At 47.9% G+C, this 21,703-nt stretch overlaps 1 protein-coding gene across 2 annotated transcripts in view; it reads right to left on the bottom strand.

Annotated features, from left to right (window-relative positions):
- MED14 (mediator complex subunit 14) overlaps positions 1 to 21,703 on the bottom strand; it is a 107,808-nt gene that overhangs the window by 48,683 nt on the left and 37,422 nt on the right. For both annotated transcript variants that reach the window (XM_045751718.2, XM_069338912.1), the window contains exons 10-17: positions 21,445 to 21,652; positions 19,216 to 19,375; positions 17,143 to 17,347; positions 16,587 to 16,750; positions 14,143 to 14,316; positions 13,328 to 13,559; positions 11,523 to 11,711; positions 5,342 to 5,529 (exon numbers count right to left, since the gene is read on the bottom strand). In XM_045751718.2, the coding sequence (XP_045607674.1) occupies positions 5,342 to 5,529; positions 11,523 to 11,711; positions 13,328 to 13,559; positions 14,143 to 14,316; positions 16,587 to 16,750; positions 17,143 to 17,347; positions 19,216 to 19,375; positions 21,445 to 21,652 (1,520 nt within the window). The remainder of the gene's footprint in view (positions 1 to 5,341; positions 5,530 to 11,522; positions 11,712 to 13,327; positions 13,560 to 14,142; positions 14,317 to 16,586; positions 16,751 to 17,142; positions 17,348 to 19,215; positions 19,376 to 21,444; positions 21,653 to 21,703) is intronic.

The following is a 21,703-nucleotide window of genomic DNA, read 5'->3' as shown; positions in this document are numbered from 1 at the left end:
ATGTGTGGGTCGAGTGTCAACTCTTCCACCACATTAATGTGACTTATCAACTGTACCTGCAAGTGTGTTCTCAGGGAGCTACAGAGGCTCCCCTGGATAGCTCCGGGGAGCTGACGGGGCTCCCCCCCAGAAAGACCAGACGCGAAGACTCGAGGAGATTGAACCAGTCACGTAACGGACCGGACCGATCTGCTGAAAGAGGCGGAGCTGCGGGAATACCTCCAGATTCGGACACCGAGCAAGCAGCGCCTGAAACCAAAGCTGGGTCGGCCACCATGGGGCCAAGAGGACTACTCTCCTGTTGTAAATCTAAGTGAGCTAGGACCTGGAGCAACAGCTGAACCAGTAGGAAGAGGTACAGGAACTCCCGCCTCGACCATTCCTGCCTAACGGCATCGACCCCGACGGCCTCACAGTTGGGGAAGGGCCCCGCATATACCGGAAGACGCTTCGATCACGCCGACGCGAAGAGGTCCACCTCCAGGCTCCGAACGTCTGGCAGAGCCAACTGAAGGAGTCAGCCTCGACCATCCACAACACTCCATTACACGGACAGGGGGAATGAACTGGGACAGGCTGTTCGCTAGGATGTTAGACATGCCCCCCCTCCCCGGACGTGAATGGTCAGGAGAGCCAAATCCCGAGAACTCAGCAGACGAGTTACCTGAAGCGAACAGCCCCTAAAGAGCTAAGGACCGTATCAAACTCCTTCGATTCAGGCAATGAACCACGGGGGAGTGGTCCGAATGGAGCTGGATCGTCGATCCGCAGGCAACCCGAACACCACCGCAAACTCCTGCACCGTGCAGTGGACCCGACGGAAGGATGGACCCCACCACCCCTGGCCTGCCTGGTCAGCACTGGTCACAAAGCCCCAGCCAAGAGACGATGTGTCAGTGAACACATTGAGCGAGGGTTTGGGTAGGCGCCAATCTTGAGGTTATCTTGAGATTATTTCGGGGCTTAGCGTCCCCGCGGCCCAGTCCTCGATCAGGCCTCATTTTTGTTAACCCCCTTCCCAGGAAGCAGCCTGTAGCAGCTGACTAACTCCCAGGTACCTATTTGCTGCTAGGTAAAAGGGGCATCAGGGGGAAAAACTTTTTTGCCCACTTGTCTTCGCCTCTAACCGGAAATCGAACCCAGAACCTAAGAACTATGAATTCGAAGCGCTGTCCACTCAGCTGTCAGGCGCCAAGGCAATGAACCCCAAAAAACCCAAAGAGGAAACCGGCGACGCAGCAGCTGACACAAGGCCCCAGGGGACCGAACCCAGCAGTCACGAGAGAGGTGGAAGGAACGTCCAAAAAAGAACCAGAACAACCGACGAAGCAAAACCCGACCCGGTGGGTAGACCATCACAGCAAAGTTCAGGCTCCTGCACAAATCCTCGCGCCCTCCGCCGAGGGACCCGGGAGCCCCCAGAATAAGCGAAGGCAGGAGTGCAGCCGAATCAGAGACTCTGGAGGGAGAGACAAGGAAACAGGCTGAGAGTCTCACACAAGACCCAGCCAAGGTCAAACCAGAGAGGGAACCAGATGGGACTTCCACCAGTTCACCAGGAACCCGAACCCAGCGAGCTGGGAAAGAACCAAATCCATGGCGAGCAGACACGTGGACTGGCTGGGAGCCCAGATCAGCCAGTCGTTGAGGTAAGCCAACACCTGAAGACCTAAGAGATGCAGACGGGCCACCACTATCCGGGTAAGGTGTGTGAACACGCGAGGTGCCAGATTAAACCATAGGGCAGCAGAACCAGAATGGGAGACCTCGAAAGTGGTAACCGAGATGCCCCACAACAAATCCGAGCCAATCTCTGAATCCCAGATGAATCAGAATATGCCAATACATGTCCCAGAGGTCCAGGGACACCATCCAAGCACCCAGCTCCAACAGAAACCGGACTTGGGACAGAGAGGTCATCTAAAAGGAGAGGCAAGAAACCCAGGGGTTCAGATGGGTCAAGTCCATAATCAACTGCAGGTCTGCACAGTCCCATTTCGGGACTGGGAACAGACGGGAAACTCACCCAAGGGACGTCGTCGTTTTGACCACGCTTAAGCATACCCACTCAGAGATGACCCGACAGAGCGCAGAAGAAGAAGCCAGTCCCAAATTCCCCACCGGAGGAGGGGCCACCCAACGCCACCGCAGGCCGTCGGAAAAGACCCAAAACGCCCATGGACCGTGAGACCAGGCGCGAGCAGAGAGAGCCTCCCCTCCATCACCCCGTCAATGGGGCGAACCGCAAAGGGGCCGACGCCCCTTACGAGAACCCTGACTTACACACAGGGCGATCACTGCACCAACCAGATGAAGACTGGTGCAGTTCTCATTATTACTACTATCCCCTACACCTTACTTTCCTCCTCAGCTCTCTCTTGCCTATTTATTGCCTGTCTCTACCTCCTCTTCACAATCGACTTGAGAATGGTCCAGGACGGACCAAAACGTCGTCGTCCCTTCAACTTCTAGTGTGTGGTCTGGTCAACACCAAGTCATTACAACTACAGTGGAACCTCGATTAATGAGCGGCTCTATTAACGAGCATTTCCAGTAACGAGCGAGCCACTCACAGCAAATTTGTCTCTATTGACGAGCTTCACCTCTATTAACGAGCAAAACCACATGGTGCTTCCTAGCGTCTCGCGGGTTCTCGCAAATTCTCGGAGACCTCCGACGCCAGTGTTGTTGTTGTATCGCACACGACAAGCATCCCTCTGGATTTATTTGCGCTTTTCTTTGTTTTTAGTGGTTTTGCTACTACAATTTGTAACACACGATATCTCCAAAGAAGCTGCTTGCTAAAGATAGTGTTGTCAAGAGGAAGAAAGACACAATTACTGTGGATTAGCAAGAAGGAAATTATAGCAAAGCATGAGTGTGGTGTCTATGTGACTGATCTCACAAGGGAGTATGGCAGGTCCTCATCAACAATTTACACCATTAGTAAGGGAATGAGGAGGTAAGGGAGGATGTTGCCTCTTCCACTGAGATCAGGGAAGTGTTGGGAATGTTTGAAAAGGTGAATGCGTTCTTGGAAAAGCTGCTCTGATAAAGCAGTGACAATCCGGTGTGTGAAAATGTTTAATTAATTTATCACTTTGTGATAACACTTTGTGAAAGTGTTATCACTTTCGCAGGTATATGTCGCTTGAACGTGACACACTTTTTTCTCTTGAATGGACCCAAACACCGCGCTCAAGTGTCATTTAAGCAAATATTTCTATAAAATCTAATTCTTATCCGATCGACTTGGGGATAGTATAAACATGTTTGCCATGAAATTTCCGTTTTCTCTAATAGCCACATAGCCTATTTGGGAGAACAGCATTGTATTGTATCTTTGTGGTAAGACCATTGTATTGTTGACACGACGAGTGCAATCGACGTAGTTTTTTATTTGGTGCTGGTCTAACGCATCCTTGTGTGTCATTTGAAATAAATTTGGGTGAAATTTCCAAGAGAGAATCCGCCTGACTCAGAGGTGGATTCTCCTTCCACACCATAACCCCTCTCCTCCTTCCCACCTCCCCATCGTCTCCCTCAAGCCAGCAACGACTCTTCATAAGGTAAAGTAAACATTAAAACAGTATAACAAAACATTTATATTTACATGTGCAGTATTATATTTACATAAAAAAATGTCATACAAGTATGGATGTTTTTGGGAGTGGAACGGATTAAATTTATTTCCTTTATTTTAAATGGGGAAATTTGTTTCTTAAGACGAGTTTTCCAGATAACGAGCTCGGTGCCAGAATGGATTAAACTCGTTAATAGAGGTTCCACTGTATATAACACTGGGAAGGGGTCAGGATAAGGATTTGGGATGGGACGGGGGGAAGGAATGGTGCCCAACCACTTGGACGGTCGGGGATTGAACGCCGATCTGCATGACGCGAGACCGTCGCTCTACCATCCAGCCCAAGTGGATGATCAGGGGGGGGTGGGGGAGGATGGACCAGACGAAATCACAACAGGGGAAAGACAAGGGGGTGCGGACGGAAACAAAACCGAAGCAACCAACACCCCCAAGCCCCGTCACAGCAACCAAAATGGAGCAGGAACAGAGCCGGCCGCTATGAATGGTGAAAATAAGTTGCACAGTACCCTGCACCCCCTACCAGTGCAAACTGCCCCCTACCCTAAGGCGAACAAGGGAGACAGAACACCCTAGCACACAAAGGGCAGCCGAAAACTGAGCAGTAAATGGCCAAGCAGAGGCAGAACCCAAGAAACTTGTGAAAGGTGGCCCCAAGCCCCAATGGCAATACTTACTGGGCACCTAAGGAAGGGAACCCTAGGCGCATGCAGCCCGAGTACTGAAGAAAAACTCCTGGCTCCCATACCCCTTACAAGACAGCCACCATGCCACAAGGTACAGTGCTGTGACCAAGACTGAAGCCAGAGCACACAACTTCTGCCTAGCTCATCAGCTTTAGAACTGAGGTCTTGGGTCGCTGGCGTAAGGGTTCTGGGGCTCACCTTCCCCACCCGGGGAGGGGAGAGCTGCGCAGACAGCAGCGCGACGACGTGTAACGTCATGCTCAGTACCTCGTTTTTATTTTGGGAGTTCTGTCCACTAGTTCGGCTCCCATTAGCAATTTCTTACCCAGAATAGGGGTTTGTTTTGGAATGCTTACCTTTTTGGGTGGCCTGACCCAGTCGATGGCAGACATAGAATGCTTCCAACCACAGGGGGGGGGGGGGGGTTCTATTGGCCATTTTCTTGTGCCTCTTTGAGGGGGCCAGGTTCTGGCTCATGATCCCCGGCAGGCCTAAGAACTCCATACACATGACTGATGCCAAAGTCTGACATTAGCAATATCACCCTGGATAGCTCTGGGAAGCCAACGGGGCTCCCCTAGAAAAGTAACAATTACCAGTCATCAATTTGGCCATCTCAATACTGTACTTGGATTGGATGTATCAAATCAAGAAGATATTCGTTCAAAAATGGATTGACAGCTGCTGTAGAGATAATGCTTCCTCTAGCATGAGTGATGGCAATTCAACTGCAAAAAATTTTTTGAGCGAGTGTTCATAATCTGTATGAACCGCACAACTTCCCAAGAACTTGCCTGGTTGATACCTGGTTGATGGGGTTCTGGGAGTTGTTCTACTCCCCAAGCCCGGCCCAAGGCCAGGCTTGACTTGTGAGAGTTTGGTCCACCAGGCTGTTGCTTGGAGCGGCCCGCAGGCCCACATACCCACCACAGCCTGGTTGGTCCGGCACTACTTGGAGAAAACAATCCAGTTTCCTCTTGAAGATGTCCACGTTGTTCCGGAAATATTTCTTATGCTCGCCGAAGACCGAGACCATAAGCTTCCATAGACTTACCTTGTCAATAACTCCAAGATGAAGAGTTGGGGAGAGCTTGGAGATGGCCAGAAGAGGATGATATGTCTGGTGCAGTGTGGTAGCCAAGTCCACGAGTCCCATGTTCCCCGTCTGATTCACCAAGTCCTGAAGCTGATCCTGCATGGTGGTGTGAGGATTCGTCGCCCACACGCCCTCTCCACACATACCTCACAACAAGTAACAAAAGATATTTTGAGATATGTATAGTAGTTTCTCGCCATTCATTCAAAGATCTTAAATCATCACATAACATAAGTGACCAATGCTCCCATATTATATGTACCTTTAGGCAATTTATTAATTCATTATTGTTATATAACCCAACCGACACGCGAAATTGAACGAGTGATGATGTTTCGAGCCATTCTGGATGCTTATCAAGTCGTGACAGCTTGATGATATTCCAGTACAGACCAAAACATCAGACTCTGAGGTTACCTCGAGATGATTTTGGGGCATAGTGTCCCCGTAGCCCGGTCGTCGACCAGGCCTCCCAGTCGTCATACCTTTCATTTAATTTCACATAATCTTTGTTTGGTTATGTATTTCGGCCACATTATCAAATCATGAATGAACAAGCACAAAAAATGAAACAAGAGTGGAAATGAACGTGTGTGCTCATGTGGGCAGTATGGCTACCCTGATGCATAATGGACCAGTACAGAATATTTTGCATGGAACACCTGACGGTAACTGATTTCAGTACAGTACTTCAATTTTATTTATAACATATAAACAAAATGGCATTACTTGTTCTTATTAACAATATAAACAATTTAATAGACATATGGACATTCATTCAGACAGGGACGTACACACAGATGGACAGACGGACAAGAGACAGACCGACAAGACAGAACAGATGCACACACAAAGACTTGCATACAGAAACAATATAAAGATACAGTCACAACAAACCCATACACAGACAGATAATCCCAAGCATAGAAATACAAACACGAAGCGTTATATGACAAAGAGTGCTGGGAAGACGGGACACCACGAGTGTAGCTCTCATCGTGTAACTACACTTAGGTAATTACACTTAGGTAATTACGAAGTACAAAATACAAACTGGTAAGCACGAAGTCCAAGGCAGGTGGCAATGGCAGCAGAAAGTCAGAAGTAACAAAATTATCGACAAAAGAAAGACCGACAGAATCACAGAAACAAAAAGACGGCCATCTGGAGGAAGGAGAGACGTGTAAGCGGCCACACGCTCCCAAAATGACAGTCAATTATATGGCCATCTGAGGGTAGGAGGGACATGTGACTGGCCAAACATACAAAAAGACAGTCATCAACAGGAAAGAGGGACATGGCCACACACTCCGGAACTAACAAACAATAATATGACTATACAGGGAAAGGAGGGATTGTCTAAGCGTCCACACGCTCCCAAAATGACTGAATTTATGGCCATCTGGAGGAGGGAGAAACGTGCCCAATGGCCACACAACTAAGTACTGATAAAAATTCAAAGTTGGCCATCTGAGGAAACAAAGGACACACAAAATGGCCACACACGTTCATGAACTGAAAGGCACAAAAAGACAGCCACCTGGGGGAAGGAGAAACATGTTAAGCGACCCAATGTTCCAGGACTGACAGGTCAGTGTAGCACGACCTTATAAACGAGTCCGTCACTGGTTTAGACAGATGGAGGCGACACGGTGGGCGTGCAACAGAAATTTAATCATGAGGAAAGTAATATTAGAAAGCAAACTCCATGAAGGAGCCTAGAAAAATGTCACCAGATAAAGGATTGTAGAACATTCTGGGAGAGTAAATTTTATAATATCGTCACAACACGGCATCAGAGAGGGACAATCACATTTAACAAACTTGATTGAATTTTATGACAATCGCCAAAATAAGACAAGAGAAGGAAGGATGGGGAAGACTGCATCTTCCTAGACTGGCAAAAAGCTTTTCATACAGTTCCCCACACATGACTAAAATACAAGACGGAAAGACAAGCAGCGATACCAAGAAAGGCAATGGACTGGGGTAAGGGAGTACCTAAAGGACAGGAAACAAAGGGATATAATCAGAGGATATGTCAGGCTGGAGAGAAGTGAAAAGTGGTGTTCCAGTAGGCTCTATTTTAGGATCATTACTGGTTTTTGAATTTATGAAAATGACCTTGCAGAGTGAACTCGTAGCTCGTATATGTCGATATTTGCAGATGATGCAAAGTTAATGAGAATAACAACTTGTGAGGACTGTAGGATGCTGCAAGAACATCTTCTCAAACTTCAGAAGTGGAGCACATAAATAGCTGTTGGCATTCAATCCAAATAAGTGTAAAGTAATGAAACGGACAAGGGAAATACGAGACCTGTATTTAACTGCACCATAAGGTAAAAGGCAATTACAAGAAATAATACAAGAAAAACACCTGCTAGTAGACATAATCCCAACACCAGAATCTCATATAAACAAAGTTAACACATGTGCAAAGTTAGTACACATAAGAACATCATTTAGGAATCTAAACAAGGAGGCTTTCAAAGTCCATACACTACCTATGTGAGACCATTAAATGAGTATGCAGCACCAGCATGGACCCCACGCCTTGTCAAGTATAAGCAGAAACTTGGGAAAGTTCAGAGGTTTGCAGCTAGATTAGTACCAGAAGTGACAGGCCTTAGCTGCGAGGACAGGTTGAGAGAGCTCGGCCTCACAGCCTCAGGGGAGAGAGCTCGGCCTCACAGCCTCAGGGGAGAGCTCGGCCTCACAGCCTCAGGGGAGAGAGCTCGGCCTCACAGCCTCAGGGGAGAGAGCTCGGCCTCACAGCCTCAGGGGAGAGAGCTCGGCCTCACAGCCTCAGGGGAGAGAGCTCGGCCTCACAGCCTCAGGGGAGAGAGCTCGGCCTCACAGCCTCAGGGGAGAGAGCTCGGCCTCACAGCCTCAGGGGAGAGAGCTCGGCCTCACAGCCTCAGGGGAGAGAGCTCGGCCTCACAGCCTCAGGGGAGAGAGCTCGGCCTCACAGCCTCAGGGGAGAGAGCTCGGCCTCACAGCCTCAGGGGAGAGAGCTCGGCCTCACAGCCTCAGGGGAGAGAGCTCGGCCTCACAGCCTCAGGGGAGAGAGCTCGGCCTCACAGCCTCAGGGGAGAGAGCTCGGCCTCACAGCCTCAGGGGAGAGAGCTCGGCCTCACAGCCTCAGGGGAGAGAGCTCGGCCTCACAGCCTCAGGGGAGAGAGCTCGGCCTCACAGCCTCAGGGGAGAGAGCTCGGCCTCACAGCCTCAGGGGAGAGAGCTCGGCCTCACAGCCTCAGGGGAGAGAGCTCGGCCTCACAGCCTCAGGGGAGAGAGCTCGGCCTCACAGCCTCAGGGGAGAGAGCTCGGCCTCACAGCCTCAGGGGAGAGAGCTCGGCCTCACAGCCTCAGGGGAGAGAGCTCGGCCTCACAGCCTCAGGGGAGAGAGCTCGGCCTCACAGCCTCAGGGGAGAGAGCTCGGCCTCACAGCCTCAGGGGAGAGAGCTCGGCCTCACAGCCTCAGGGGAGAGAGCTCGGCCTCACAGCCTCAGGGGAGAGAGCTCGGCCTCACAGCCTCAGGGGAGAGAGCTCGGCCTCACAGCCTCAGGGGAGAGAGCTCGGCCTCACAGCCTCAGGGGAGAGAGCTCGGCCTCACAGCCTCAGGGGAGAGAGCTCGGCCTCACAGCCTCAGGGGAGAGAGCTCGGCCTCACAGCCTCAGGGGAGAGAGCTCGGCCTCACAGCCTCAGGGGAGAGAGCTCGGCCTCACAGCCTCAGGGGAGAGAGCTCGGCCTCACAGCCTCAGGGGAGAGAGCTCGGCCTCACAGCCTCAGGGGAGAGAGCTCGGCCTCACAGCCTCAGGGGAGAGAGCTCGGCCTCACAGCCTCAGGGGAGAGAGCTCGGCCTCACAGCCTCAGGGGAGAGAGCTCGGCCTCACAGCCTCAGGGGAGAGAGCTCGGCCTCACAGCCTCAGGGGAGAGAGCTCGGCCTCACAGCCTCAGGGGAGAGAGCTCGGCCTCACAGCCTCAGGGGAGAGAGCTCGGCCTCACAGCCTCAGGGGAGAGAGCTCGGCCTCACAGCCTCAGGGGAGAGAGCTCGGCCTCACAGCCTCAGGGGAGAGAAGTCGGCCTCACAGCCTCAGGGGAGAGAAGTCGGCCTCACAGCCTCAGGGGTGAGAAGTCGGCCTCACAGCCTCAGGGGTGAGAAGTCGGCCTCACAGCCTCAGGGGAGAGAAGTCGGCCTCACAGCCTCAGGGGAGAGAAGTCGGCCTCACAGCCTCAGGGGAGAGAAGTCGGCCTCACAGCCTCAGGGGAGAGAAGTCGGCCTCACAGCCTCAGGGGAGAGAAGTCGGCCTCACAGCCTCAGGGGAGAGAAGTCGGCCTCACAGCCTCAGGGGAGAGAAGTCGGCCTCACAGCCTCAGGGGAGAGAACTCGGCCTCACAGCCTCAGGGGAGAGAACTCGGCCTCACAGCCTCAGAAGTGAGAACTCGGCCTCACAGCCTCAGAGGTGAGAACTCGGCCTCACAGCCTCAGGGGAGAGAAGTCGGCCTCACAGCCTCAGGGAAGAGAACTCGGCCTCACAGCCTCAGGGGAGAGAACTCGGCCTCACAGCCTCAGAAGTGAGAACTCGGCCTCACAGCCTCAGAGGTGAGAACTCGGCCTCACAGCCTCAGGGGAGAGAAGTCGGCCTCACAGCCTCAGGGGAGAGAACTCGGCCTCACAGCCTCAGGGGAGAGAACTCGGCCTCACAGCCTCAGAAGTGAGAACTCGGCCTCACAGCCTCAGAGGTGAGAACTCGGCCTCACAGCCTCAGAAGTGAGAACTCGGCCTCACAGCCTCAGAAGTGAGAACTCGGCCTCACAGCCTCAGGGGAGAGAACTTGGCCTCACAGCCTCAGAAGTGAGAACTCAGCCTCAGAAGTGAGAACTCGGCCTCACAACCTCAGAAGTGAGAACGTGGCCTCACAGCCTCAGAGGTGAGAACTCGGCCTCACAGCCTCAGGGGAGAGAACTCGGCCTCACAGCCTCAGAAGTGAGAACTCGGCCTCACAGCCTCAGAAGTGAGAACTCGGCCTCACAGCCTCAGAAGTGAGAACTCGGCCTCACAGCCTCAGGGGAGAGAACTCGGCCTCACAGCCTCAGAAGTGAGAACTTGGCCTCACAGCCTCAGAAGTGAGAACTCGGCCTCACAACCTCAGAAGTGAGAACTCGGCCTCACATCCTCAGAAGTGAGAACTCGGCCTCACATCCTCAGAGGAGAAAACTCAGCCTCACAGCCTCAGAGGACAAAACTCGGCCTCACAGTCTCAAAGGACAGAACTCGGCCTCACAGTCTCAAAGGACAGAACTCGGCCTCAGAGGACAGAACTCGGCCTCACAGTCTCAAAGGACAGAACTCGGCCTCATAACCTAGGAGAGAAGAAACAAAGAGGACATAATAACTATGTAAAAGTTCTTGAGGAGATTCAACAAAACAAAGAAAACCTATTTAAATTAAAAAACGTTATGACAAGGTGACAATGGTGGAAGCTGGACACATAGCCGAGTAGAAGAGATGTAGGAAGTTTTTGTTCCCTATACGGATGGTCGCAGGTGTAATGCCTTGCAGGATGAGGTTGCTGAAGTCAATTTCATCCTCAACATTAAGAACAAATATGATGAAGATGTTAACATTAAGAAAGATAATTAGTGCGTTAGGTATAAACAACTGGGAGGGTGGGCACAAAGAGCTAGACGTCACTCCCCAGTAGTCGGTGATAGGCAAGCACAAGCCCAGTGCTCCACACACCTCCACGCACCACCGAGGTTAGGGGGCCTCGTAGCCTGGTGGATAGCGTGCAGGACTCGTAATTCTGTGGCGCGGGTTCGATTCCCGCACGAGGCAGAAACAAATGGGCAAAGTTTCTTTCACCCTGAATGCCCCTGTTACCTAGCAGTAAATAGGTACCTGGGAGTTAGTCAGCTGTCACGGGCTGCTTCCTGGGGTGTGTGTGTGTGGTGTGGGGGAAAAAAAAAAAAAAAAAAAAAAAATAGTAGTTAGTAAACAGTTGATTGACAGTTGAGAGGCGGGCCGAAAGAGCAAAGCTCAACCCCCGTAAAAACACAACTAGTAAACACACAAACACACGGCACACAATATAAAATCAAATATTCCATGAGCAAATAATCTGTCCCTCCTTACCAAAGCTTAGCGTAAATGCTTTCTTCTCTGGGCTGTAGCGTAAGACACAAAACGCGTCAAAGCTGGGGCCGTATGCGAGAGCGATGCTCTTGTAGTTGAACGACCTCACCCGCACCATCTCGTTTAGGGTTTTAGGGTTGGCTATGTTGCTGCTACTGCTACTGCTGCTTCCCGCCGATTCCACACCAGCTGCATGACATGACTTGATTAACTTAACCCATACAAACCTACACAAATTGGAGTTATTTTGCACAATAATTTGATTTAAAACTTTATTTACAATCTCCCCAGTAAAACACTGAATAAGCAGGGAGTAAGGTATTCACTAGAAACATTAAAAAAGCTAATTTTTAACAAATGATACAATACCAGACAATTTGACTGCTGCAACAACAGTCCTATAGTTACAACAGTTAAGTCATATACTACATTTGTGTCCACAAATATCAAATGCTTTTGTATGTGATTATCTGTAAACAGAATGGACGCACATTTCTGGTTCACCACCAACTGAATACATTATCATATGTTCTCCCCTACAAAAGTACTCCAATGTTCAATTCAAAGTATGTTTGATGAAACATACTCAGAGCATAAATTAGGTGCAACTTATACACAGGCAAATACTGTACAGATATCCCAGTAACAGCCTCTAGGTTTCCAGAGACCTGCATGAGATAAATAAATAATATTCTCAATAGTTGTGCACACCAAGCCCGACTGATCGTTGCCAGTTTCTTCTTCTGTACAGGACGTGCAGTTGGTGCGACGGTTCCTCCTCCCGATGACTGCCAGTTACCAGTTTACATAAAGTAATATAACCGAATGAAAACAAACGAATAAGCACTGATTGACGTTAAAAACATTTTGAGCAAAGAATTAAGAAACTAACAGAGAAAGAGATGACCACAGCATGAATACACTTTACAGCAAAATGTCAAATAGAAAGCTGCCTGAAGACAAACTTGCCACTACCTGTTGTCTACCAGTTGGTTGTTGCTTCAGGGAATCAACGTCCCCGAGGCCCAGTCTCTGGCAAGGGGCCACCTGGTTGGTTGTCTCGTCAACCAAACTGTTGGGTGTAGCTGCTCACAGCCTGATGTATGAATCAGCCTGGTTGATCAGGTATCTTTCGGAGGTATTTACCAAGTACTCTCTTGAACACATAGGAATATGCCTCTCCCCCCCCCCTTCAGTAAACTTACTGACAGGCATAATCTGTGTAAGAATATGCAGAAAACTTCTCAGGTGATATAAGGTAAGTCAAGCAGCAAAAACAAAACCCACACAACACCGAACAAAACATTACATCGGGAGCATAATTACAAGGCATCAGTTGGGACCGTACCTCGCTACTTGGCTTAACGTAAACCATATGTTAATGGTCTGAAGAAATCACCCATCACACAAACCTCACCATCACTTGGCACAACCCCCCAAAAAAATTATATAACCCCTTGTGCCTTCTACAAAAAATGTAATCCCCGTGGCGTAGTGGTAAGACGCTCACTTGGTGTTTCGCAAGCGCTTTGTCCTAGGTTCATATCCTGGCCAGGGAGGATTGATTGGGCACAAATCCTCAACTGTCACCTCTGTTCATCCAGCAGATAATGGGTACCTGGTTGCTAAATAAATTGGCAGGTCATATTCCGGGAAATATTAGGATTAAGGACCTGCCAGAAATGCTATGCGTGCTAGTGGCTGTACAAGAATGTAAGAACTCTTGTACTGTGTATGTATGTATGTGTATATATATATATATATATAATAATAATAATTTATTAAATGGTAAAAAATTATCACACCTCTGGATGCCGATAACTGCGCTGCAAATTGTAGAACCAGCTGGTAGAGTCTGGAGATGGTGGTCCAGTCGGCCAAGATAGCATCCACAGTGGTGCTGACGTGTTCAGCACTCGTGACCTCGTATGTAAAGTACGCTGCTCGACGGGGACCCTGTTCTCTTGAGTGCAAACTCGTGACCGGACAATTGGTGAATAGATATTCCATGCCAAAGACCCGTGATCCTGTGAATTGCTGGGAAAAGGAGACACACACGCTGTTGAACAAGTACACTGGCTCCACAATAGGTTTTGAATCTAGATGAGGAATAATTTCCTCAACACTTTAAGAGCGCTGAAATAACTTACACTTGAAAATAATCAATTAATGGAAAGTTGTCTTTACATATGCCTTTCTTTTGAGGGGGATATTATAAGTGCAGATTCTTACCCTTGTTAGTGGCAAAAATTGTAACTACAAAACAGAAATTGATTCAATGCCACACCGTCACCCTTTAAAAACGTGGTTAGAAAAGTATGCCTGACTAGCATAAAATACTTATAAGGGTTATTAACAGCCTAAGGCTTAAGCATGATTATTATTATTATTATTATTATTATTATTATTATTATTATTATTATTATTATTTTTAATTTTTAGACTAATAAATGCTTAATAGTAGCACTTAATAGTAGTAGTAGGCTAATAACCTGCTTACAACTCTACAGTCATGTCACTGATAACACAGACCCTTTTACACCGAGCAACCCTTAAGATTTACTTCAGTTCAAATGTTACACAGTACCCCAGAGCACAGGGCCCTCACAACTGCACATACCCAAGCTATAGCAGCCTGTATGCGAATGGCTGCCGATAACAGGTGCTTCCGCAGAGTGAAGACGGTGTCCAAAGAGAGCCCCTCAGTGGTGGGCAGGTCTATCAACCTCAGGAGAACACCCATCCCTCCTTCCTCTACTTGTTCTCCCGTGTTGAACACATTCCGTTCACGAAGCTGTTCAGTAGATTGGATTACACAATTATAGCAACAACCATAGACAAAAGTCCTTTACAATACTCCGTAAGTCATTTACAAAATACCGAAAACAAATGGATTTATCCCCTAGAGGACAAATACTGTACTCTACTCTAGTCCCTCAACCCCTTGTGGGTCATTAGAGGCCTGGTGCATCTCCCATGGCTAGGACATTTCCAGATTGCAGCATCGGGAAGTACTGCTGAGAGGGTCCTACTAGAAAAAACCAGCGTTGAATGTAATGAAATGCCATTTTCTGGGAGTGACCCGGAGGCTCCCCGGAGCTTACTAGGCTGATATGCTAATGTCAGACTTTGGCATCAGTCATGTGTATGGAGTTCCGAGGACCACGAGCCAGAACCTGGCTCCCTCAGACAGGCATGGGCTGCAACGGCCTATAGAAACGCCCTTGTGGTTGGAAGCATTCTATGTCTGCCATAGACCGGATCTGGCACCCAGAAAGGTAAGTATCCCAAAACAAACCCCTTTTCTGGTGAAAATATTGCTACCAAAAGCCGAACAAGTGGATAGAACTCCCCTAAAAAAAACAAGCAAACGAGCATGACATTACAGTAGCGCTGCTGTCTATGCAGCTCCCCCCTCCCCAAGAGGGGGAAGGGGGAAGGGGAAGCACCAGACCCCTCACGCCGGCTATCCATCCTTCAGTTCTGAGGCTGGATGTCAAAACATGCGAAAAACCGCCGACCGGAGGGAGGGAAGGATGCCAGAGCGCCTCCAGGTCACACCCAGAAAATGGCGTTTCATTACATTCAACGCTGGTTATCTGGGGAAAGCCCCGTCGGCTTCCTGGAGCTAACTACCCACATTGGAAAAAGAATAGGGACTTACCCGGGAGGTGGTCGCTGCTCACTCCTCAACTCAAAGTCGAGTCAACTGGCTGCAACCACCAGCCCAAAGCAACACAGGCCCAACTAGGACCTGGAACGTTTACGAGGTAACGAGCAGCCAGGACCCTGTTCAACCACCAAAAGCCCTGTGCCCGAATGTCAGCCAAGGACATGTTGCCAAAGACGGCAACAAGAGCAGCGAATTTACGAACGTCATGGGCACGGGGATAAACCGCAGGCTGGCTAGCCTTAATAACTCTGCGGGCGACCTGGGAGACCCGCACCCGCGAACAGGCCAGAAAAGAAGGAGATGGCTGCAGATGAACAAAACCATCACAAAGATCGAAGGAGCAGAAACCCCTGTGCCGGAGGAGAGCATGAAGCTCTCCAACCCAACCCCCCAGAGACTAATGCCAACAGAAAAAAAAAAAAAAGTCTTGGAGAAACAATCCTGAACCGAAGGGGCCACAATAAACCGAGGAGAAGAAAGAAAAGAGAGCACTCTGTCCAACGACCAGAACGGCTCAGGTGACACATGAGCAGACCGGCGCATGAGCTCTTACCCTAAGGTAAACAGGACGACAAAACCCCCAAGCACCCGAAGGGGCAGGCGAAAAACAGAGCAGGAATACGGCCTAGTAGAGGCAGGCCCCGAGGAACTTGTGGAAGGTGGCCCCAAGCTCCAAGGGCAGTACAGTACTTACAGGGCACCTAGGGACGATAACCCTAGGCACATGCAGCCCGAGTACTGTAGAGTAACTCCTGGCTCTCGCACCCCTGGAAGACAGCCACCACACTCAAAGCACAGTGCTGGAACCACTGGAGCCAAGCACACGACCTCAGCCTCTAACATCAGCCTTAGAACTGAAGGGTGGATAACCGGCATGGGGGTCTGGGGCTCCCCCTGGTTACTTATTGGGAGCTGCGCAGATAGCGACGCGGCAACGTGTGATGTCATGTTCGTTTGCTCGTTTCTTTTAGAGGAGTTCTATCCACTTTTTCGGCTTTTGGTAGCAATATTTTCACCAGAATAGGGGTTTGTTTTGGGATGCTTACCTTTCTGGGTGTCTGACCTAGTCGATGGCAGACATAGAAAGCCTCCAACCACATGGGGGTTTCTATAGGCCATTGCTCCCCTTGCCTCTCTGAGGAGGCCAGGTTCTGGCTCGTGGTCCCCGGTAGGCCCACAGAACTCAATACACATGACTGATGCCGAAGTCTGACATTAGCACATCAGCCTAGTAAGCTCCGGGGAGCCGAATAGGCTCCCCCAGAAAAAACGGGAAAGAGAGGGAAGGAAGTTTAAACAACGTTAAACTATACAGTACTTAGAAAGGGCACCTTGTGAAAAAACAAAAAATAAGTTACGATAAAGTATTTAGGCCACGCGAGACACCGCACCTTAAGTGAGAGATGTGTGAGAGGGAGCTTCATGTCACTCATTGCAATGCACTGAGCAACATCCGGCAAGAAGTACGCCGGCACCTTCACCCGCTTGCTGGCGGGTTCCCCGCGTTGCTGCAACTTGCGCTTCCCACCCAAGGCTCTCTCCCCAGGTTCAACAACTGCAACAATACATACATGTTAGTAGAAGCGGCAATCAACTAAACAAGAAAACTCTATATAATGAAATCTAATGAACAGGATCCATTTATGAGGAAATATTAAGGTTGTATGTTGGGACCAAACACACATACCTCGACTTCCCAAGCACATTTACTACCATCTGAACCGTAATGAGCTACTTTTCAGCACATCACGGTTCAGTCGGTAGTGCAAATGCCTTGGGAATCTTTGGGATGTGATTTGGATACTACTGAAAGGTCTCAATATCTTTTTAAAGAAAAACTATAAACAAATATTGAGAAGACATAAGAAGTCATGTCAGCTTTCTCATGATTGTGTCCCCCCCCCCCCAGAAATTATCATTAAGCAGTGGAAATATATAAAATCTTACCATCAACTTTGGTAGATGGTCCGTGAGTGCAGACAAACGAGTCCAGCTTCACCAGATCGTACGCACGCATGTACGACTTGGGCAGGGAGGTCTGAACTGTGTCGTCATCAGGGTTGTCCTCGATGCTGGCTTGCTTCACCACCATGAAATAAAGGTTCTGCTCGACTTCACAGGGGCTTCCCTCTTTCTCGTTGAACTCCACAATCTGCTCGGGCAGAAAGATTGCGGCCATTTTATTCTATCTAGCTCCCAAATACTGTATAAATAGCAAATAAACAACCCACCATTATCTGCTATAGTGCCTTGCCTTAGTCCATCTCAGCAACATCTCCCGCTCAATTATTCTACCATGTGTCTTTCATGTTCACAATGTCTAGTCTAGCCATTATTCTCTTAAGTAAAGCAGCAAACATGAGTGATGCTGCAGTATGAGCAAGCCATACAGCACCTGAGTTCAGCATTCCACTTCAACTGATTTTTCAGGCATCCTTGTGTACAGGAGTTGTAGCTGATGTGTGGAAAAAGGCTAACATAGCTCCAATCTACAAAAGTGGAAGCAGGGAAGACCCCCTTAATTATAGACCTGTATCATTGACAAGTGTAATAGTCAAAATACTGGAAAAAAATTAAAACTAAATGGGTAGAACACCTGGAGGAAAACGATATAATATCAGACAGACAGTATGGTTTTCGATCTGGAAGATCCTGTGTAATGAACTTGCTCAGTTTTTATGATCGAGCAACAGAGATTTTACAGGAAAAAAATGGTTGGGTTGACTGCATCTATCTGGACCTAAAAAAGGCTTTTGACAGAGTTCCTCATAAGAGATTGTTCTGGAAACTGGAACATATTGGAGGAGTGACAGGTAAGCTACTAACATGGATGAAAAATTTCCTAACTGACAGAAAAATGAGGGCCGTAATCAGAGGCAAGGTATCGGATTGGAGGAATGTTACGAGTGGAGTACCACAGGGTTCAGTTCTTGCACTGGTAATGTTCATTGTCTACATAAATGATCTACCAGTGGGAATACAGAATTACATGAACATGTTTGCTGATGATGCTAAGATAATAGGGAAGATAAGAAACCTAGATGATTGTCATGCCCTTCAAGAAGACCTGGAGAAAATAAGTATATGGAGCAACACTTGGCAAATGAAATTTAATGTGAATAAATGCCATGTTATGGAATGTGGAATTTGAGAACATAGACCCCACACAACCTATAAATTATGTGAGAAATCTTTAAAGAATTCTGACAAAGAAAGGGATCTAGGGGTGGTTCTATATAGAAAACTGTCATCTGAGGACCACATTAAGAACACTGTGTGAGGAGCCTAGGCAACACTTTCTAACCTCAGAATTGCTTTTAAATACATGGATGGAGAAATACTAAAGAAATTGTTCACGACTTTTATTAGACCAAAGCTGGAATATGCAGCGGTTGTATGGTGCCCATATCTTAAGAAGCACACCAACAAACTGGAAAAAGTGCAACGACATGCCACTAAGTGGCTCCCAGAACTGAAGGACAAGAGCTACGAGGAGAGGTTAGAGGCATTAAATATGCAAAAACTAGATGATAGAAGAAAAAGAGGTGATATGATCACTACGTTCAAAATAGTAACAGGAATCGATAAAATTGATAAGGGAAGAATTCCTGAGACCCGGAACTTCAAGAACAAGAGGCCAAAGATTTAAACTAACGAAACAAAGCTGCTGGAGAAATATACGAAAATTCACTTTTGTAAACAGAGTGGTAGACGGTTGGAACAAGTTAAGTGAGGTGGTGGTGGAGGCCAAAACCGTCAGTAATTTCAAAGCATTATATGACAGAGTGCTGGGGAGACGGGACACCACGAGCATAGCTCTCATCCTGTAACTACACTTAGGTAATTACTCCCTCAGTGTGAGTTTAAAGAAGCAAATCATCAAAAGAAATACTACCCCTCCCCTCCCCTCCCTTTACTTCCTAAATGATGACCTAATCTGATAACATTCCAAGCTTTATATTTCCAAATAAAATAAAAACTAAGGAAAAGGGTAGACCTGAAAGATGGATGTCCACTCACCACGACATATCCAGGGTGCTTGTGGAAGGTGATGAAGACCTTGTGTTTTCCCAGGGTATTGAGCGGGTGGGACGTATAGTACATGAGTGGCAGGTGCTCGTGGGCCGTCGCTGGCAAGTGTTGCAGCGTCTTTTCTGTTCTCCGCAGCATCAACCAGTACCTGCAAGAGACCAAAACATTGCAACAAAGGATGAAGAGTCTATATCAGAGGGTACCTTAACCCCTTTACACGGTCCCAATCGCTTTCTGTGATTTCCTCCTGTGCTTGAATGATTGCTCCTGACCTGAGGGATGAGGACTGACAGCTGAGTGGACAGCGCTCGGGATTCGTAGTCCTAAGGTTCCGGGTTCGATCCCGGGTGAAAGGGGAAACAAATGGGCAGGATTTCTTTTGCCCTGATGCCCCTGTTACCTAGCAGTACAGTAAATAGGTACCTGGGAGTTAGACAGATGCTACGGGGCTGCTTCCTGGGGATGCTTCCTGTAACAAAAAGGAGGCCTGGTCGAGGACCGGTCCACGGGGACCGGGCCCCCGAAATCATCTCAAGATAACCTCAAGATAGATAACCTCCTTATTGGTTTGCAGTACTTAAGTCATTAAAGGGGTAACTTAGGGTTACCTTGAGGTGGTTCCAAGGTTCAATGTCCTCACACTCTGGTCTCTGACCAGTACAATATATACTATTCTACAAATACTACTGACCAATAATAATAATTATAAATTTTTGCATTAGGCTCTATTAACATATTTAACAAATTAACACTTACAAATTCAGCTTTTCCTAGGACACATAGTGACTTGCTGAGGCTAGTGATGGCAAGCCACCAAAGGCCTCCACTAGAGTGGTACTTCATTATGTTCAACTGTTTTTGTCTCTGTCTCTGTCAGTCTCTCATTCTCATTCTCTCTCATTCTCTCTCTCTCTCTCTCTCTCTCTCTCTCTCTCTCTCTCTCTCTCTCTCTCATTCTCTCTCTCTCTCTCTCTCATTCTCTCTCTCTCTCTCACTCATTCTCTCTCTCTCTCTCTCTCATTCTCTCTCTCTCTCTCTCTCATTCTCTCTCTCTCTCTCATTCTCTCTCTCTCTCTCATTCTCTCTCTCTCTCTCTCTCTCATTCTCTCTCTCTCTCTCTCATTCTCTCTCTCTCTCTCTCTCATTCTCTCTCTCTCATTCTCTCTCTCTCATTCTCTCTCTCTCTCTCTCATTCTCTCTCTCTCTCTCATTCTCTCTCTCTCTCTCATTCTCTCTCTCTCTCTCATTCTCTCTCTCTCTCTCATTCTCTCTCTCATTCTCTCTCTCTCTCTCATTCTCTCTCTCTCTCTCATTCTCTCTCTCTCTCTCATTCTCTCTCTCTCTCTCATTCTCTCTCTCTCTCTCTCTCTCTCTCTCTCTCATTCTCTCTCTCTCTCTCATTCTCTCTCTCTCTCTCATTCTCTCTCTCTCTCTCATTCTCTCTCTCTCTCTCATTCTCTCTCTCTCTCTCATTCTCTCTCTCTCTCTCATTCTCTCTCTCTCTCTCATTCTCTCTCTCTCTCTCATTCTCTCTCTCTCTCTCTCTCTCTCTCTCTCTCTCTCTCTCTCTCTCTCTCATTCTCTCTCTCTCTCTCTCTCATTCTCTCTCATTCTCTCTCATTCTCTCTCATTCTCTCTCTCTCTCTCTCTCATTCTCTCTCTCTCATTCTCTCTCTCTCTTTTTTTTTATATTACAGTATAATATACCTTAAGTGTACATGTTACAGAGAACAAAGAATAGAGCACAGAGAAATACATCTTTTACACAACAGTTACACAGACAAAAGATTTACAACTAATTCCTTTGAAGGAAACTATTAATTGAATAATTAAGGCTGGGACGTCATTTGGAATACAATTTAAATTGTGACAAAATATTAAGAAACAGGAGAATACAAACTACAAAAATAAAAAATGAGTTCTTGGACAAGGGCTTTGACATGATGTAAGCACAAACAAATTACGAATATTTTAATGTGGCGCATAAGGGTTTTAATGTGATATAAACACAAACTCTGAATATCAAGTGTGAGCTCTTGGAGTAGGGTTTTAATGTGATATAAACACAAACTCTGAATATCAAGTGTGAGCTCTTGGAGTAGGGTTTTAATGTGATATAAACACAAACTATGAAAATGAAGTGAGAACTCTCAGAGTAGGGTTCTGACATGATGCGACTATAAATACAAACAGGAGCTCAGAGAACCGTCACCTTACCTTAGTTCTGAAATCAAGTCATCGACTTTGGACTTGTCGTTGTTAAGTGCGTGCTGCAGGTCTGGGATTTTGGGGCAATTATCATACTGTGGGACATGGGCCAGGAGGACGCCTGTGTGCGTGTCCACAGTAATCAACAGCTGCTCGGACCGGAGGTTGGGCTGCAGTATAGGTACGTGTAGCATAGCAGGAGAGCCACTCAGCTGACCTGCATACAAATTTAAAAAAAAAAAATGTTAACAGCAGCTTCACTGTTTCT

Source organism: Procambarus clarkii, chromosome 5, assembly GCF_040958095.1.
Source record: "Procambarus clarkii isolate CNS0578487 chromosome 5, FALCON_Pclarkii_2.0, whole genome shotgun sequence".
Taxonomy (NCBI): Eukaryota; Metazoa; Arthropoda; class Malacostraca; order Decapoda; family Cambaridae; genus Procambarus; species Procambarus clarkii.
Note: the sequence above shows the minus strand (reverse complement) of the source record. Positions and strands in the feature narration are given on the sequence as shown.